The following is a 21,210-nucleotide window of genomic DNA, read 5'->3' on the forward strand; positions in this document are numbered from 1 at the left end:
TTTTCTCTATATACTTAGGTACTTACCTATAGGATAAAATGTTAACTGACATCGTCGTCATTTCACAGCAAACGCCTGTGCAAAAATAGTAGCAAAACATATTATTTGTGTAAGTTCTAAAAAGATATAAATATAGATAAGTCACCAAACACATAAAATCCAAAATTAAGAGTCAGACTTTTATATTAACGAAAGATTTAGTCGAAAAACAGGAAAATAATAATTCATTTTTTACATAATTACACACAAGAACATAATAATTCATACTTTATCAGCAACATAAATCATTATGGTATTAATAAGAGTTTCTGTACTTGACATTTACGAAATATATTCTTTGCCAAAATGTTCCAGCCGTAATTGCGTTTCGTGAAAGAGTTAGTGTCCCTGGAGGACGATTTACTAAATTGTCTGCCAAAAGCGATTGATCTGTGTATACAACATAAACGACCCGACGTCGCCGACTTGTTTGGAAAGGTTCCGAGTTCGTTTTCTGTTGACCAAGTTATAAAAGTGTTATTCTAGTAAGTAGACCATCGGTATATACCTTATATCGATGTTCTGGACTAGGTACCTAGGTAACCGAGGTTTGCTTCCCTGGGAATTGCTTTGGGATAACCGATACCCTTTGTGAAAGCAAGTTACTGGTACCTACCAAAATGTGAGAAAAGTAATAATCAAGATAATGGGGTAGGTACTCGTATTTGGAATTGTAATAACTTGGTATGGTGGTCGGTATACATTGCTGGTTTTTCATTGCGATAAATAAAAGCACGCGACTAACTCGACTTACTACGCAATGTTCACGCATTCGCGTCGACATTGTGTCAATAGTTCGGCGACAGTGTTGAATGGCAGCATGCATGCACGCACAGGAATGTAGGGTGTATTGGCCTTGACATGATATGAGGCAGTCCTTGAAGATGTAGGTAGGTGCAAGTGTAATTTAAACCATGAAAGTATATTTAGAGCAGCACATCAACAACCCAACCACGGCTATACAAACGATTCGCCAAACTTTGGCGATGCACATTGCTGGTTGTGTGATACAAAATACCTACATCATGCCATGGAATTAGTAGGTACTCGAAGTACTTACTAAATACACCCATTACACATAACGTCAGATGGTACAACTGTTGTACTATCAAACTATATTTAAAAAGTGCCCCATCCAAAAAAATTCACAATCCAAATATCAATTTCATTTCTAATAATGGTAATAAGATTATTTCTACTCGCTACGTCGTCGGTCGACGGCGGCGCTATCCCAGTTTTTGTAGTTCGCTCTTTCAAATCTACACATGAAGGAACGCATTCTTAATAACATTTATGAACGCGCCTGTTTAATATTGCCAGATTTAAAAAAAACTAAAATATTACTTCTATAGCTATTGTAGAAAATTATTTAGTAGTTTTCTAAAAATAGGAGATAAATAAATATCCAATACGTATATTATTATCCAACAATATATATTTCTATTAACACAAAAAAGGTGACCATTCTTCAGCACACAGTTTAGACAATAAATGTTATACCTGTCATGTAATTTTGGTAGTAGTATTTAGTAGGAAATCGATAGTAACATACTGGCAGTACTAGCAATTTCTTTTCCGAGTTTTGTTGGGAGACACGTGCGTGATTTACGCCGAAAACTCTAAAATAAGTAAAAATGAGTGAAGGAACCGCGACAATTCGCACGCGCAAATTCATGACCAACAGGTAAATGTGTAAATCATTGAAATACGTTAGTGGAAATGTGAAAATCTTTGTGAACACCAAACCTCGCCATGACAGGTTATGTCTGACACAACGTTTTGTTAATTTTTAGATTGTTGGCGCGCAAGCAGATGGTTTGCGATGTTCTGCACCCGGGCAAACCTACGGTCAGCAAGACCGAAATCAGAGAAAAGCTGGCGAAAATGTACAAGGTGACACCTGATGTAGTTTTCGTGTTCGGTTTCAAGACGAACTTTGGAGGTGGCAAGTCAACTGGATTCGCGTTGATCTACGATACCTTAGATTTGGCTAAGAAATTCGAGCCCAAACACAGGTTAGCCCGCCACGGATTGTACGAAAAGAAGAGGCCAACTCGCAAACAGCGCAAGGAACGTAAGAACAGGATGAAGAAGGTGCGTGGCACCAAGAAATCGAAGGTCGGAGCGGCCGCCAAGAAGTAATGACGGTTTAGGCTGTAAGTAAATAAAATCCAAAAAAAATACCTGTTGTTTTTGTTATTTACCTGTTGACAGTTGAGGTTATAATATGAAAGTGTAGTGTCCTAACTTCCAATTAGATTGACGGAAACATAGTAACATATTTTGCAATATAATATGAATATATGAAATCCTAAGATTTCCTTAATTTGACTGCAGCAATTTAAGAGATTTTTGGTTAATTTATCGGTGTCAATTAATAGTATCTGACTTGGTATAAAACTTGCAATAATGTATCTTCCAGATCAATCTGTTGCAGTGTAATCATATATTAATAATAGTTTATAGAAATTCAGTTTTGGCTCTAAAGTCTTGCTAGCAGCAAACTTACAGATTTTAGCAATTATTTATCTTATCTCTTAACCTCTTAGCTTTAACATTCCAGCTTTTGATCTATTTTTATTTCAAAAATAGTTTAATTGAGAGTGTTCGTACCTATTTATGAAAAATGTGTGTTCAACAATTTAGAAACCATTCTCTTTTCTAGCTGATGAGAAAATATCACAAAGTTCAGAGTTAACTGTTTCTTAAGTTTTTAATTTCATATTTATTATTGAATCATTGTGAAATAAAACAAATCAATTATTTTATAACATCATATAACTTTATTTAGAATCAATCATTCAATAACTTATAATAATATTTCAATTACGTTTTAGTGTGATAGTTAAATAATTAAAATTATTACATTTTAAATACATGCTGCAGTTAATTAATTTTGCTAATGTTACGACATGCAATAAAATAACAGGGCTGTTACTATGCCATAACGATTGAACTTCGTAATTCAAATATTTCATTTATACATTCTCAAAAGTCTTCCTTGGGTAGTTTATGAATCCAAAATTCCAGGCTTTATTTACAATTTTAACAAAACATTAGCGTCAAACAAAATATTGAAAAAAAATTCAGTTACAATCAGAATATTAGTAATAGTTCAATCAATTGGTGTTGACAGAATTACATACTTAGTGTAAATCTAAAACGACTTATAATTCCTTATGGAAATCATGTAAACTTATACCAACACCCTTTGCAAGACAGATGACTCTACAGACTTAACAATTATACTTCTTTTGTTTATCATTTAATGTCATGAAAAGATGAATGATAAAAACTTAATACAATTATGTATAAATAAATTTGTACCACACATTAATCACTCTAGATGATAAGCACTTGGCATCTATTGTTTAATACATTCGAGATATTTATAAATAAATATCATGACATTTAAATTCATTTGAAGATGTTGAATTTTATGACAAATTAAAGGTGACAAATAATACTTTATATAAAAAAAATTAAAAGCATTTGAATTCTTAGGAAACTGATGTATTGCCGCATTAAAATAAAACATGAAAGACAAGGAAAACATTTTGAAAACCGAGAACCTGTCACCGAGAACGAAATTATTTAAAGAATACCTTAAAATATGATTAACTCGCACCGTGTGCTTTAAAGTTTACTTTGTGTACAAATTAACTTGTGATATTAAAATAATGAATCATACAATTTATCTTAAAATACTGGTATGTAATGAAGTCTCTTGTTGACCAAACAATAAAATGTCTAATTAAAACTGAATGCGCGTAGAAATTTCACAGCACAATTGTGAAGTATTCAATTTATACACAATTTTATGGTTTAAATATATTCCTTGAAAATTCTGAAAAACTATCACCTTTCGGTCGAAATTATAATGGATTTCATCATGTAATTAATAACTATAATGTCACATTTATTTGGTTACACATTTATATTAAAACTAAAATGTAAAACATTAGTTTTACATTCTTTGGTGTAAGTTTCAAATTAAATTTTTAAAAAAAGGCTACAATAGCACTTATTACACTACTACACACTAGCTACAGCCTTATTTTTTAATTCAAACTTACACCACTGAATCAACATCTACTCTACTTATACTGAAATATAAATTAAATCCAATTCCATTATTTGCCGATAGATCAGTTGTCTCATATAAATATGCACTTTCTCTCATAGCGACCTTTGGAGAATCAATATAACTCTTGCGTAGTTTACCGACAGACAACGCACAGCCGAAACTACTGGACGCCAAAGCTGAAATTTGGTGGATGTCATGATGGAACCCCCTGAGATTTTACGCTCACTTGCTCGTTAAGTTTTACTACGAAATTAGAAAATCGACTTGGAGGAATTCCCTTATCATGTTACTTCAAAATGTCCGAATTAAATATCTTCTAAAATGGTACCTAAATTATAAAAAAAAAAATTAAAACTCCCACGGAAACGGGGAATAGACAGTATAAGGTAATATGCAACCATCAAACAGCTATCGGCAAATGACGTTATTAGATATAAGTATGAAAATATTATTGCAATTCACATACTCTACTGTCAACTACTGGACCAGTCTATAAACTATCGTGTACAACAGTGTGCGTAGTGTGACTTTGCTATTTACATCTAACCATCGAGTCGACTCGCAGTGAGACGCAGCCAACCGACGCAGCCAACCAATCACAGTGTGCTATCGTGACGCAACGACAACCGTACCGCAATGTGATTGGTTCGCTGCATCTCACTTCGAATCGATTCGATGGTGAGAAGTGAAATGCAAACCCGCACTTTGCCCTCTGCACATCAACCTTCCCAAATTCATTGTAATCTCGCCGCTATTACGCCGCCATAGAGGTTCATGCAGGGTAACTTGATGTGCTGTTGACTGTACATTACTTTTACAACCTACTTTATTACAGAAACAATCATTGATGTAACTACCTGCTGCAAAGTAACTACCCGATAAAAAATCAATGACATGTTTGGACATTAAAATTACTTTCATATGAAGGTGTAAGTTGGTAGTTTTTATACGGTTTTGTTAAGGGTTTCCCCATAAAGTAAAAATAAAATGAAAAATGTTTTTCTTCTAAGTCTATGGGTTTTCTATGCCTCACAAATGAACTGACAAACAAGTAAATTTAGTAGCCAACCAAATTTTAACTGAAACAATAAATTTATAAATATTCCATTTATCATTTCAGTTAAAAATTAGCATCGATTAACAAACAAATTTTAGTTGTGTAAACCAGCCATTACGGATCAGTCACCTCCGTTATGTTCCCATAACATGAAATTCATAGCTTAACCAAAGTAAAAAAGCTAATTTGCTAATTTTTATACAGCTTATTTTTATTTTTATTCTCTATATAGTCAGTTGCACCGGTCAACTTTGACGTTAACTTTAACCTTACGCTACATTACATACATGGCGAACCTTGTGTTGTCGTGCGCAAGTTAATATTAACGTTAAAGTTGACTAGTGCAACGCTCTCTTACGTAATATATTAAAACGAATGCACCTATACAAATACTCCTATAACCCACATTTAGAATGTACCAGGTAGACACTAAATTGGCGCACGTTGGTTAGTATACGCTACAACAGACAGAGAAAACTATATCATATTCTTCCATTTCGCTCATATGAGAGACGCGTACTATAAATACACGAGAAATCGGATAAAGTGTCCTATATCGCGTACTTTTTCACTAGGTCCAGCCTATCGCGTTGTACCGATAAGACGTAAAATTAAATAGTTCTATCTCATGTGGCTACGGACGCCACTTATCTAGTTTTCTCGGTCTATGGTTAGTACATTGGTTTAGGGTGAATGACTTACATTTGTCAGTCTTCTCTAAGCAGAGTATGTATGCTTTCCTTCGCTCTGGTTTTTTTTTTTTTATCAGTGCATTATTAATAAAATCACTGTTCTACAGTTTTTTGTACAAAAGTCTAACAAGATGTAGCATTGCTCAATATATAAATTACATATTACATTGTTAGAAACATTATATTTTGATTACGAATTCATTTAAACTAGCCTTTATATTCTGCTAATTGAAATAAAAACGAAACTTTGTCAGTCCAATGACCTTTGTTGACGGCATTATTAAAACTGTTGCGAAGTTCGAATTTTTAGTTTTAATTTTAATGTGTATTTTAAAACTTCATAATATCCAATGTTTGATGAGATTTATTATTAGATCGATATATGCGACACTTTGATATGAAATTTAAAAAAATACAAAAAATAAAATGCATATTATTGTGATAAATCAGTATATGCCTCATCGCTATTGGTCCATTTGCTACTAAAAGCTTAACACACTTTTACCGCACCGCTCCCACCCGGCAAGATGACGTTCATTGAAAAGTGAGCTTTATATCGTGCTCTGTAGACATACTTTACATTGACAACACGAGAGCTGACAGCGAGCTGTCTGCTAATTTGATGCCAATGCAATATGTGTCTACAGAGGACGATTTAGAGCTCACTTTTCAATGAACGTCACCAAGCCGGGTGGGAGCGGTGGGTGCAGAGGCGTGTTGGCAGACGATAAACGGAATCGGAGAGAACTCTCTGTATTCCTTTTGTTGCTAATCTCTCGCACCTCTGTACTCTGTTAAATTTGATTAATTTTTAAAATTCATTAACGAATACTCCAATAAACGGCCGAGCCGAAATCCGATCAAACATTGATCCAAAACAATTATTAGATTTAATAATGGTATCGGAATCGCGTACATTTAACAAACTTAGCGCAATAATCACAGAAATCGAAATACACGAAATAGAAAGGCCTTATTTGCATGAGACTCGACAGAGGTCGCCTTGATGAATTTTATAAAAATGTTTATGTTTACAGTGTAAAAAAAAAATTGAACCGACGAAAAGATTGGACATTTCTATGCCTCAATTCGTAATTCCGTGGTAACGGTACATACAGAATTGTGACGTCACTGCTCCGCTCTGCTGGGGGAGTGCGCCCGCGCCGGTTCGGACTCAATTTGTTTCTGCTTGTTCTTCTCTTGGACGTGTCTAGGAAAATAATGAGCAATAAATATAAATTAGTAGTATTAAAATTAAATATGGACACTAACATACTCTATTAGAAAAATATATGTATTTATATACAAGCTAAAACTTAGTCTTCTGCTATCCCGTTTGTATTTCTCCAAGTTTCTCAGGAGAAAAAGTAAGGATAATTTTTGTTTCGATATTCATGTGATTTATCCTATCGCCTGTGACAAGAATCTCCAGGTTATCTCTCTCCCTTGAATGTATTATAGTCTGAGAAATAGCTGGCACACTGTATTTTTTATTCTAACATATCCTTTGATAGTATGGAGACACAGTGAACTTTTACACAAACAACATACTATATGTTTCTCGTACCTGGACTCTGGGCCTTTAAAGTCGGCTGTATAAACAGGAATACCGCACACATGTGAGTGAGAAAGCGATGGTGTTCACCTCATAAAATCACCTCTCCGATGTGTGACAGAGAGATGTTTCTCACCTGATAACATCATCAGTGGTCTGCAAGGTGCCCACAGCCAAGTGCAGCCGCCGTCCAGCGGTCACTGGCACGTTGGCGGGCGACCACCAGTCCACCACTCGACCAACTACTGGCATTCGACGCAACAGCCCTTCCTGCCATAGACGTTCAGCGTTCTCTCGCTCGATGTCCGCTTGCGCCGCTTCGATGCCTATTAAAACGACGAGTCAACTAGCATTAAGATCCGCGATTAATAATAATTATATTTCTTAGATAAATAAATATATTAGGACAAATCACACAGATTGAGCTAGCCCCAAAGTAAGTTCGAGACTTGTGTTATGGGATACTAACTCGACGATACTATATTTTATAACAAATACATATATAGATAAACACCCAAGACCCGGGCCAATCAGAAAAAGATCATTTTCCATCATGACCCGACCGGGGATCGAACCCGGGACCTCTCGGTTCAGTGGCAAGAACTTTACCACTGCGCCACCGAGGTCATAGTAAAAAGGTAGCTTCTGTTATCCTAAAAGTCTAAGTCTAGGTCTGTGCCAAATTTGATTTAAATCGGTCCAGTGGTTATTGAATTAATTCGTTGCAAATTAAAAATAGAAATATTAATATTCTCATAATAATATCAGTATTTTAGTATGGACATATCGTTCCAGAAGGCAAAGCGCTTCGTCGGAAAATACCATTTATGCAAAATATTTAGCAATGGACCAAATGGGTAACTTTGCCCTCACAATTTCCAATTTATTTCTAGGAAAAAAGCAAAAAAAATTGATATATTTTTTAAAACGGAGTTAATAGTTTTCTAGAAAAAAAAATTGGTACTTTTTTCTTACCTTTCTTAAGAACCTCAGTCATATTAGTCAGAGCCCTAGAGCTCTCTTCGACCTCCTTGCCAGCAGACATAACCAGGTCCAGGAGCTCATCTACGTCCGTATCGGCCGTCACCATACCGAATCTGTAAGGTAAGCATTTAAACAACAAAAAAAAATTTAAAAAAAAATACTTTGTTATTAGTTTATTCGACGCACACAAAATTTAAACATTAAAATTGAGATTATGTTTGATCATCGATACTGCACGCCTGTTTCTCAGCGTTCTTCTTTCAAACCACGCAACGAATTTCAATGAATTTTTCACTGTTATTCAAACAATTTATACCCTAAATTCAAATCATTTATTCAGAAATTAGACCTTCACAGGCACATTTTCTCGTCAATTTTTATATATATAGTTATTTCTCACAAGCTACAAACTACTGGCATTTCGGAACGACCACTGCTAAGAAGAAATGCCGAAAGAAACTCATTTGAACAGTGTTGGTCCCTATCATGCCAGAAGCCTAAGGTTTCTACATAAATGTACCTTTCGAATCTTTGAACCACTAGACCACTGACCTGACACACGCCATTCCGTCTTCTCCGTCCCCACACGAAAATGCCCCGTCTGTTGCTCTGAGGGTCTCCACTAATTGTCTGTTCAAATTGTTTATCTCCTCGGGCGAGGCGTCCTCCCATCCCGGAGGTGTGTAACGGACACCACCGAGACCTAGAACAATCATTCATCAATACCTATAATAAAATTGAAGAAAGGCCAAATTTGTACATTGGATATATTTTTTAAATTCTTCATGGAATATACTTAGTTACTGATATGACGAAAATATAGTTTTGGAAATTTTTGTCTGTCTGTCTGTCCGTCTTAACGCGCATCACTCGAAATCTACTGGACCGATTTGCCTGAAATTTGGTATGTAGGTACCTTATATACCGGGTTAACATCTTAGATACATTTCATCCCGGTAAATGGGCAGATCCCCGTAAGATAATTGAAAAACTAATTATGAATCAAAAATGCCTCGGAATCCCGAGTTAACATCTTATAGAGATTTCATCAGGAAAATGAGATGGGTCCTGTAGGAAATTTAAAATAACAACCCACGGAGCCGATTTACTTCAAAAATAAATTTAATTAAATTTTTGTAGAAAGGTGTAAAGAGAATATAAAGAATTTTTTTTATCGATGAAAGTGTGATATATATATATATATATATATATATATATATATATATATATATATATATATATATATCAATTTTCAATTTAATTTTGTTATATTTTAGTTTTGAACATAAAGATAATGTAAAGGTAATAAGATGGCGCCACCAAGACTTTTAAAACGCGCTATGTTTTCGGTCAGACAAAATGATATATACATATAGTTTCTTTCCGAAATAAATCACTAGATGGCCACTAAAATTTTAAATCTCTAAATCACGCTATGGTTTCTCTCTCACAAATCCATACTAATATTATAAAGATTTGTACTAATATTATGAAGCGTATGAAGATTGCTATGGGTATTTTTGTTTTGAGATAAATTAGTATTCTGCCAGATCAATCAACATTCATAAAATAATCCGAAAAAAAACGCTAACGAAAATCTTTACGTTCGTGCGCTGGCCCTACCATTGATAACACAACACACAATGTACTACAAAAATATAGGTTTTCAGTAGATCCATAAAAATGTCCGCGACACAATACTATCTATCTTTTATAAATAGGTATCTATAAGGCATTTTATATGTAAAAAGATATTGTAAATTAAGATGTGCATTTTTACAATTATTATTACACAAGCATATTAATCCTTATGATTTAAAGTGTTGAGATTATTTCATCATCAAGAGAATCTCACGAACATAAATTTTGTTCTTTACAGCACATAAATTGGATTAATAGATTCTGAAATATCATGGAATAAAAAAATACGCACGCCGAATTATTTTAAGTAGGTAGATACTTTTATATATTGTTGAACACGGCACGCGGCGACGCGACAATTTGAACAAGCTGAAATTTGGCATGTAGGTGAGTGTAGGTGAGCACTAAGAGAGGATTTTTGGAAATTCTACTCCGAAGGGGGTGAAAGAGGTGAAAAACTGTAAATATAAAAGTTCTACACCGTTGAAGTTAGTGACTTGAAAATTTGGATTTTGCTTGTTTACAACTAATTAATGAATACGTGTTTCAGATTTTTCTGAAAATTAACCCTCAACCCGATTCAAAAGGGGGTGAAAGTTTGTATGAGATTTAATACAATTTTCAAGATACAAAGCTGGAACAGGAATAGTAAGTACAAAAATATTTAATTTACGTTTGTCGTTAATAAAAAACCGGGACGTAAAACGTAAAACATGATGGCACAATATGTAGCAAACGGTGCGGGATATCTAGATTACATAGCAGGAAGCGGGATTGGACAACTTTGCGGGACGAGACAGGCAGCGGGAAACAGGGAATTGAACTAAAAATGAAAAAATGCGAACTTGAATCATATATGTTTACCAGTCTTACAGAGTACGCGATAAAAAATTACTGAGATTTTGCTATGAAATTCACGCGGGCGAAGCCGCGGGGAAAAGCTAGTAATAAATAAATATATTAGGACAAATTACACAGATTGAGCTAGTCCCAAAGTTAGTTCGAGACTTGTGTTATGGGATACTAACTCAACGATAATATATTTTATAATAAACATATATAGATAAATATCCAAGACCCGGGCCAATCAGAAAAAGATTATTTTACATCGTGACCCGACCAGGGATCGAACCCGGGACCGAGGCCGTCATCAATCATTGTTTTGTATGGATTTTAATGCACTTGTTTTTCACACATACAACGTGTGATTTGTGATTTTTATTTAGAGATATAAATGTGCTCTCAACCATCAAGCTTTTCATTATGAATCATCATTATTATTACATAGTATAAAAGTAAGGTGCTTATGTGCTTAGCTCTTAGATCTTTAAAATTGCGCAACAGATTTATATAATATATAGAGTGTATGTATACGGGTTCTTATAATATATAGAGATTCAAGGGGAAGGCTTATATGTATCACGTGCATAAAATTGCATCCCGCACGCTTAAAATTAGTTTTCTTTATTCTATTGACAAACTGTACATTCTAGTTTAAAGTTTGTATATGTATTATGTTTACAAAGAATACGTTTTGAAATTCGATACACGGGTAGAATATAACCTGGAATAATACACATATAATACTTTTTATACCGAAATTCCCACGGGACGGCGCAGCTCGTCCAGCTGACGATTCTCACCTGCCCACCCGGGAACATGGACCAGCCTCAAGGCCGGCCGGTCGCGCAGCCCCGAGTGGAAGGGCTCCCGCAGCGCCACAGTGGCGCGCAGCACGTGCAGCTGCGTCTCCAGCGCGCCCGCCCACGGCTCTTGCGCCAGCTGCGCGCCCTCCAGCGGGCAGTAGCGGAGCACCACTCCGTGCGCTTCTGTCTCGCACACTTCTATGCTTATCTGGAAATAAATACATTATATTAGGACAGATCACACAGATTGAGCTAGTCCCATAGTAAGTTCGAGACTTGTGTTATGGGATACTAACTCAACGATACTATGTTTTATAACATATACATATATAGATAAACATCCAAGACCCGGGCCAATCAGAAAAAGATCATTTTCCATCGTGACCCGACCGGGGACCGAACCCGGGACCTCTCGGTTCAGTGGCAAGAACTTTACCACTGCGCCACCGTGTTCGTCAATGTGGTTGGTAAATTCAATACATATAATAAAACAGTAAAAAAATCCTGTACATTGAATAAATTTACTGAAAAACAAAATTAGGCGATAGAGTCACAGCAACAGAGTAAGAATTTAAAAAAAACTGTCTATATGTCTGTCTGTTTGTAGCGCTAATCTTCGGAACTACTGGACGGATTTAAAAGTGAAACTTTTTTTGTTATATAGCTATTAAGCCTGGGCAACATATAGGGTATAAATTATTTTGAAAACTGGAACACCTGACGGAGAACATCGATGGTACAGCTTAACTATAGGAAATATTGAAATGACGCTTTAGCAAAAGTTGTTCAGTCTGATGAACATTTTCTGTTGAGATATAAAAATCGCAGATATGGAACACCTGAAGAGTTATAATAGTTCGGCTAAACTATGGAAAGTATACTTTTTCAGTCTGGTTAGCATCTTCTGTATGTATAGGTATCGTTACATTTGTCTGTACAATTAAATTTCTCAAATAGTTTTGACTCCTCACCAAAAATTGTTCGGCCACGCGAACGAAGACGCAGGCATCAGCTAGTTAATAATAAACGCGGATTTTCTCACAAATTCGCGTGTACCCATGTGGCGGCATCTACCACGCCACATGCACAACGCCGCAGATGTAAAAGCCGACAAAAACGCAACGAATGACAAGCCACACAAGTGATCCACGACTCTACGGACAGATGGCACCACAGTCGACTCACTACCAGAAGCTAACAAGCCTAGACCGCGCAGACAGTGCGTTTTCGATTGGAAGCATATATACAACCTCCGACATGACACCGTCTGTCGCGTGCGGTTCCCCAGGCGCAACACCTAGCCTGGCGGGAGGAACTTCACTTTGTGGCAGTCGAGTATAATCACCTGGCTCCCGCTACACACCTATTTATATAGATATTTGAGAATTTAAAATATTTGAGGAACATTTTCATATTTTTCACATTTTTTTTAATTTCACTTCGATCTCGCACTTTTCTATGCTCACCTGTGCAAGGATTTCTTTCTCTCTCTCTCATCTCGTCATTAATTTTTTTGTGAATGTTTCTCAATTATTTATCTCTATATATTTTAAATTATAATAACATTTTAATCCTTATATGTGATTAGATTGCTTTTTCTCTCTCGCATTTATTTTTTTGTGAATGTTTCTCAAATATTTCTCATTGTATCAATTATAATTTAAGAAATATCAGTGACATTGGATGAAGTGTTATACCGGCCATAGATGGTTATTTATCCAACCAGTTAACTCTAACAAACATGCACATTGATCTACAACTTTAAGGGCCGGTTTCACCAATTTCTGATAAAATATCATATCGTAATTTGACAGATAAACTAACAGCTAAATAAATCCGTCCGATTTGATTGGCCAGGTTAGCCCTACCTAACATTTATGAAACACATTTTTTGACTCTTAACTTCTATTTCTAAATGCTAGTAGTTTGTAGCTTTGGTAAATGTCATTTAATTTAGAATATGACGTGAAAAGTGCCTGTGAAGGCCTAATTTCTAAATAAATGACTTTTTATTTGATCGACGTTATCAAATCAAAAATCATTTATTTAGAAATTATGTAATGTAACATATATAGGTCTTATATATTTCTCACCATATCAGCCTCTCTTTGCAGCACTTGTCCCAACCACGAGTTAAGTTTATCGTAGTACGGTGGTGGTTTCTCGGTTCCAGGAGGCGCGAACTGGAATGCTACGCAGGCTGACGCGTGGCTTATTGCTTCCTGTAAAACATATCTGTATTATATCAAATTGCCAATCAAGCCGTTACGAAAATATTATATCAATCAACCAATCATAATTAATCAAAATAAACCTAAATTTCTTTCGTCTAACCGACAATGAAGAACTAATGAGTTTATAAAGTTTAAATATCTCACCACTATATCTACAGTAAGGGGCTCATCGCCTCCCGGTCGTTCGCTCTGAAACAGACACATTTCAATTAAATGGGATGGTTATGTTGAGCGAGATAATAAAGTTGAACAACAAGGGACAGAGTGAAAAAATGTGTATACATACACTAATAAATATTTAAACCGACCAAAGTCGGCTTGAGCTGTTCTTTTCTTTATAAAAGCGATTCTGTTAATACGAGGGCTGAGTGAACAAATAAATGTTACATAGACAACATGCATTAAAAGACAGGGCGAGAAAATAGGCGCAATAGAGACAGAAAACGACCCAATAACGAGAAACGGGTGAGAAACCACGAGAAAAACACTACACTCACCAGTAACCTAAGCTGCATGTTGGACACCACAGTATAAACAGCCCTCGCGGACCTGAACGCAGCAATGAGGCGCTGCGAGAGCGCGCGTGCGCCGGCGGAGCGCACGCACGTCCACAGCGGCAGCGCGGGCAGCCGGCCGCCGCCGCCCGCCAGCCCCGCCAGCGCCGCCAGGGCGCCTTCTCTGCTGCTGCTACCCACCTGCCCAAACATTACAGATATTTTGCTCAAAATAACATTTCTGTTTCGTTTGATTATTAGTAGTATATTAGACATGCGTCCACATATGTATAATTAAGAGTATGGAGAAGAACATAGGAACATACCTTTCATCATAGAGAAACTATTGTTCGCGGGGGAAACATCATTTGCGAAAAACCCGTATTCTATCTTAAGCGAAGTGGCACTGAATGCAAATAAAAATACTTTGCAATAAAACAGTAGATGGTGCTGTGTGTATCACATATGTGTGAGACGCATGCTTTTAGAGATATTTTGTTGCATTCAACAAGTGACAAAATGTGATATTTTGTCACTTGTTGAATGCAAGAAAATCGGTACAGTAAACCATCGAGGAGTTGCCGATGCCCAATGTCGAGTTGCCGATGCAATATCGGGTCATGATTATTTAACTCCTGACCACAGACAGACAGTCTGTGGCATCCTAGAAGACAAACGGCTGTACCGATTTTAAGTTTTTTTGTTAACATATTATTAAATTGTCATAGAAACTGAAGCGTCATGGAAAATGTCAACTCTATAAGACGAGCAGAAGTGAAATATAACTAGATATGACTACAGAAAAACATCAAACATCGGAACAACTTGTAAAAGCTTTTATCTAGTGTGACCTATCCCGTTCTTCTCGTGTATTTCTAATACACGTTTCTCTTTCTTATAAGAGCAAAAAGAAAGATACGTCTATAATTTTCTCTTTCTACGTTTTTAACCGTATACTTACAGCACTCACGCCTTTCGATTGGTCATTAGCTGTGATTGGTTCTGGTATTTTGAAAAATGTCTGTTTAAAACATGTTGAGGAAATCAAAACATATAAAATAAAACTAGGACAGAAGTAATTGCTTTCGATATAATTTGGTTTTAACATTTCTGTACTAGGTACTTTGTGAAATTGACAACACTCAACGGGCCACACTAAGCACTGAGCTTGGGTACAAGATAAAGCTGGATACACAGCGATTTGCAAAAATAAATGTTAATTTGAATATGACCAAGTTTCTAGTATACATATAACAATAGACAATGTGCTTTTGTTTTAATTATTCTAAAAGGATACAACAGTAGGTAATCCTGGAACACCAAACCATGGTCCAGGCGTTAGCGTCAACGAATCTGCTAAATTGAATGTCTGAAATAAATAAATAAATATATTAGGACATCTGTGAGATTACACAGATTGAGCTAGCCCCAAAGTAAGTTCGAGACTTGTGTTATGGGATACTAACTCAACGATACTGTATTTTATAACAAATACATATATAGATAAACATCCAAGACCCGGGCCAATCAGAAAAAGATCATTTTCCATCAGGACCCGACCAGGGATCGAACCCGGGACCTCACGGTTCAGAGGCAAGCACTTTACCACTGCGCCACCGAGGTCGACAAACCATGAAAAAAAGTTATAGTCTTTACTAATACGCTGTATACTGTAGATTTTTCTCATTGACCGTGGGTTAACAACCATGCAATCAATATTTAACCTCAATTCCACCAATCAGCCCACCATACTGATAAACGTGGACTTCGGGTTTCGCAACTCTTGGCTCTGTCTACCCCGTAAGGGATGAAGATGTGACACTGTATCTGTATCTCTCTCAACCTCGTACATTGCAGATCGCGTACGGAGCTGTGACAAAAATAACCTTAAAATTTTGTTCTTTCACAACTAGTTACTAACTGGTTACGTAAGTTTAGTTGCCAAAGCGGACGAAGGCAGGCTTGTAAGAATGCTATTAGTTACCTAGGTTATGCATTCCTTAGTCGCCTCGTACGACATCAATGTGAGATTAGGGATTCTAGGGCGGGACCACACGCCACCAGAGTTGACGGCACTCAAATTCAAAATCATTGAAAATAGGAAGACAATCACTTATTGACTTCAAAAATGTATTTAAACTTAAAACTAAGTCTATTGCCGACTTTCAAAGCGAAGTCGAAGAAGCGTCGCAACAAACTTCCCCGCAGCACTAACCTCGTCCCTGGCCATAACAGGTGGCAGCGCCAACGCATGGCCACTCAGGTGCAGGTGCAGGTTCCGCTTGAGGCAGATCTGCGCGAGCGCCGCGACCGGGGAGCCCCAGCCCAGCGGCGGCGCGCCGACCTCGCCCAACACCAGAAGTGGAATGCGATTCGCGGCCGAGTCCTCATCGCATATCCTTTCTAGAGCTTCTATGTCCATACCGCGACCTAACATAAAAATATTAAGAGTTTTTGTAACTAACGAATTTATTTACTGCACAAAATTAATTAAAATTAGCTGCGTTTCCAATCCTACATATTATAAAAAGAAGAAAGATGCTTCCCCTGTCGCATATATTTGTCTATCTGCATGAACGCGATAAGCTCAAAAACTACCGGAAGGATTTTTGTAAGGTATTGAACAATAGATAGAGTGATTGCCGTGGAAGGTGTAAGGGTATAATTTGTTATGGTTTCAAGCTGGGACGGGCCTGAAACCATCCTAGAACCTAGCATTGGAATAAAAAGCCTCCCATGTAGTGTTCTACTGTTGAAAGAATTTTGTAAAAGTAAAGGTAAAGGTACCCTACAAACACATATGTCCTCTTTATACTATTAGTTTAAAAGTGTAGATAAAATCACAATAAAAACAGATAAAATTTCACGCAAAAACCGGCCATATTGACATGAGTAATAGTAAAAAAAAAAAACTTGAAAAGACAATAATGATTTACGTGTGTGATTGTGTGTATTGCAATACATAATTAAGAGCTATGAAATTAAAACAATTATGTTTACTTCAGAGTAAAAAATTACCAAAGATAATAAAATTCTATATACGATTAATGTTGAAATATTGTTAGCCGAGTATTGTATAGCAATTTCATGCATGAAAAATCTAGAACGAGTTTCATTATTTGCGATATGAAGTGATTATAATGTAGCAAAATGTATTGATTTTAGTTTAAAGTCTGTCCCTGTTATTAATAGAAAGAAAGAAATAATTTATTTGCCAAAAACATGTGTACAAATATACAAATTGATGTTAAAATAAATTAAACCTACATGTTTTACCGAATATATGTATGCAAATATAAATAGGAGCATGCTATCCATTACAAATAAATAAGGTACCGTAAGCATGCAGAGTATGTTTCGTCTCACTCTGTCAATGTCAAATTTTGTAAAGCGCGATAATAAATAAATAAATAATAAATATATACGGGACAAATCACACAGATTGAGCTAGCCCCAAAGTAAGTTCGAGACTTGTGTTATGGGATACTAACTCAACGATATTATATTTTATAACAAATACATATATAGATAAACATCCAAGACCCGGGCCAATCAGAAAAAGATCATTTTCCATCATGACCAGACCGGGAATCGAACCCGGGACCTCTCGGTTCAGAGGCAAGCACTTTACCACTGCGCCATCAAGGTCGTCAAACATACTTTAGTATAAAATATGCTTTATCGTTTTTATGAATTCTACACAAATTCATCTAAAAAAATTGCCATTAATGAAAACATGGCATTTAACATGACATCTCAAGCATTTGGTATTTGTAAACCGTTGAGATATAATTGCAGCAGACATAGCTTTGACAAAGCATATCTCTTGGAAACAAACAATGATGCTGATCTTGTAAGAATGTGTTGAGCAAATTCCAATAAATATGTATTTCTCGCTTATCCCTGCGCGTAAACGATACTTTTGATATTGGAGGTTTGGTAATTTTAGAACTGGCCACCCGACGACGACTACGATAAAAAACCTTGACAGTGACAACAATAGCATTCCCAAAGGGGGGTTTCTGTGAGAATGTTGATGTTGCCACTGATCCCCTCACCCTTGATCCCCTAGTAAGATATGGAGTGGTGCTCCCGTCATTATAGATCAGAAACCAAACGACGGTACAGTTTGACATATTACTTATGCATAACAACGGGCTTACCAGCAGCTTCACCTGTATTAAATTCTAAATTTAGCATTTGTACAATTACGAAGAATTCAAATTCAAATAATTTATTCACAAATTAGACCTTCAAAGGCAGACCTTTTCACGTAAATTTTTATATCAAATGGCAATTTCTCACAAGCTAAAATCTCCTGGCATTTCGGAACGACAAGGAAGAAAAAATATTGACAACAAACTATCTGCCCACAGGAGCTTTATATTCAAAATCGGCCCAGCAGTTTAGCAGTGAAAGAGGGACAGACACGACAGACTTTCACATTTACAATATTAGTATGTAGAGGTATAGTATAAATGTTTCACCTGATGAGTGTACTGGCACAGGTTTCACACAAGCCAATGGCAGTCCGAGCTGCCTACATAGATGTTGAACTACACCAAGGGGGCTCGCAACACAGCTGTATATGCAAGGCAACCGATTTAGTAATGCCAATGCTGAAATAACAATAAAAAATTTAATATATAAAGAGGTTATTTTAAAATAGACCCACTAAAATCAAAGGTTTTTTAGTTAGTTAGTTTTTCCTTACAGTACATCATCATTCATGTGGCTACATATGAATGATGCATAAAACTCACCACCATCTTCTAAGTAATGAGGGTATCTGTGATGCAGTAACATCCGTGTGACTCGCACAAGTCCCTCCAGCTGCTCTTGATGGTAATATGCATTGTAATTTACTAATCTAAAATAAAGGAAATATATATTAAAATCTTTCAAATAGATAAAAATTTATGACCAATAAATTATCTTTCTAGTAAATTGCAGAATCAAGACACAATTGATAAACAATTGTTTGATTTCACATTTATATGGTTCTAAGGTAAAGAGGTTCTAAGTAAATCATCTATACCATTATTATGAAGAGGTAAGCGTGTGTGACTTTGTGAGTTTGAGGAGGGTAATCTCCGAAAACTACCGAACCTATTTCAAAAATTATTTCACCATTAGAAACATACACTATCCAAGATTGCTATAGGCTATATTTTATCTCAAAATTCCTTAAAAGCCTATCTATTAGGCACCTAGTAAGTAATGATCTTTCACCATTTTACAACACTACATTTTACTACAATACAAGCTAGTAATCTTATCCAGACTCAATTAGAATTCAAGGCAACTGATAACAAACAACCATAAAAGATTGGACACAGCATTTATGAGTTTCATAACACAATATGCTATAAAATACCTGAACATGTGGGCCATCCAGCGCGTAGTTTCGGTAGCAATATGCGCGCCCAAACGGGCGGCATGGGATCTCTCGAGGCGTCCAAACAAAGCCGAAATACTATGTGATAGTATGGCCGCACGGGTCGTTGCGTCCGTCGGCAGCAACGGCGGCTCCATACTTTCACAATTAGGATCAGTCTTCACTACCAATTCCTCCAAAACCTTCAAAATTTCGTCCATTGCTGTCTCTTCCGGCTCGAAGAAACCGGCACTGATTTTGCGATGCTCTCGCTTCTTCTCATCTTCCGGCGTCTCTTGGGCATTGACCCCAGCTTCCAGCCGTCCAACTACTTCGGAAACTTGAAATTCCAGGCCGCCAAATGGGCGCCGGTCCTGTTGATAAGGGAAGAGTCAGTTCGGACCAAAAAACGCAAGAATATGGTAAAAAGAATAAATCTTACCGCTGTTGGAAGATCATTGTGTTGTGGGCTAGGTTTGGGGGATTCCGTTTCAGAAGCTGATGCATCTCCCATACTGCGTGGCGAATTTTTCGCAAATTTATATCACCAACATGAAAATCTGTAAACGTCACTTCTGATGTGATGTTTTGACGTAAAAGTACAGCAGTCAGCACAAACAAATCAGCAGCCGAGCTATGTTTAGCGAGACCGCACACCGAACGCGGAATCCTAATCAGGAATCCGAATTCGAAACCCTTAGTGCTCTTCTTTGACATAAAAATATTGACATTGGGGCATACCTACGTACTTGTTTTCTTTTTTTCCGAACGAAAATAATCCTACGTTAGGAACAATAACACATTTTAGAAAATCGCTGTTGAAACTTAAATCTCTCCAAATCTAGCGACAAAAAAAGAACTATAACTATTTAATCTGAAAATGTCATCAGGAATTGTGATTCAGAAACCGAACGTATGCGACCGTGCTTACATGCGTTTAGTTATCATTTTTTAGAACATTAAAGGGAGGGAGTATTACTGCACATTATTCCGCCAGAGTACAGCACTGTATGTTAAGTACACAAAAGCTTTGCCGCCTTTTGCTATGTCGATTACAACGTTTATTTTAGTGTACTTTATTAATAATTTCATTATGTAAGCATTCGTTTGTGGAAATATACAACAATAGCATATTCAGGTGCCGAAATATTGGGAAAAATTGTTTTTCATAAGATAAAAAACTTCGAAAACTATGGGATACATCTCACGCTGTAAAATTTTCAAGCCAGTAAACGGTCGAAAAAAGCTCGGAACACTTCATACTTGAAGACTTACTAAAATATGAACTTCATACAGGTAAGATCTTCAGTCAAATCAAGTTTATATTATGACCACAATTGACCAAATAATGCAGAACATAACCTAAAATAGTGTTATTATTTTCCACTAAATCCTTCCTTTTTC

General features: G+C 36.3%; 2 protein-coding genes across 2 annotated transcripts; one reads left to right on the forward strand and one right to left on the reverse strand.

Annotated features, from left to right (window-relative positions):
- Positions 1-1,563: 1,563 nt before the first annotated feature.
- RpS24 (Ribosomal protein S24) lies at positions 1,564-2,222 on the forward strand. Its single transcript, XM_053751368.1, has 2 exons — positions 1,564-1,723; positions 1,833-2,222. Exons 1-2 carry the CDS (start codon positions 1,674-1,676, stop codon positions 2,179-2,181), a joined length of 399 nt encoding a protein of 132 aa, XP_053607343.1. The 5' UTR covers positions 1,564-1,673; the 3' UTR covers positions 2,182-2,222.
- Positions 2,223-2,799: 577 nt separating this feature from the next.
- LOC128673493 (uncharacterized protein) lies at positions 2,800-20,417 on the reverse strand. The gene is made up of 15 exons (XM_053751367.2): positions 20,249-20,417; positions 19,807-20,180; positions 19,193-19,299; positions 18,917-19,048; positions 16,645-16,859; positions 15,727-15,798; positions 15,391-15,450; positions 14,433-14,630; positions 14,080-14,124; positions 13,795-13,923; positions 11,699-11,909; positions 8,967-9,117; positions 8,406-8,527; positions 7,567-7,756; positions 2,800-7,085 (listed from the first exon to the last, which is right to left on the reverse strand). The coding sequence occupies exons 1-15, from the start codon at positions 20,318-20,320 to the stop codon at positions 7,004-7,006; spliced, it is 2,160 nt and encodes a 719-aa protein (XP_053607342.1). The 5' UTR covers positions 20,321-20,417; the 3' UTR covers positions 2,800-7,003.
- Positions 20,418-21,210: the final 793 nt, after the last annotated feature.

The sequence above is a fragment of the Plodia interpunctella genome, chromosome 11 (genome assembly GCF_027563975.2).
Source record: "Plodia interpunctella isolate USDA-ARS_2022_Savannah chromosome 11, ilPloInte3.2, whole genome shotgun sequence".
NCBI lineage: Eukaryota > Metazoa > Arthropoda > Insecta > Lepidoptera > Pyralidae > Plodia > Plodia interpunctella.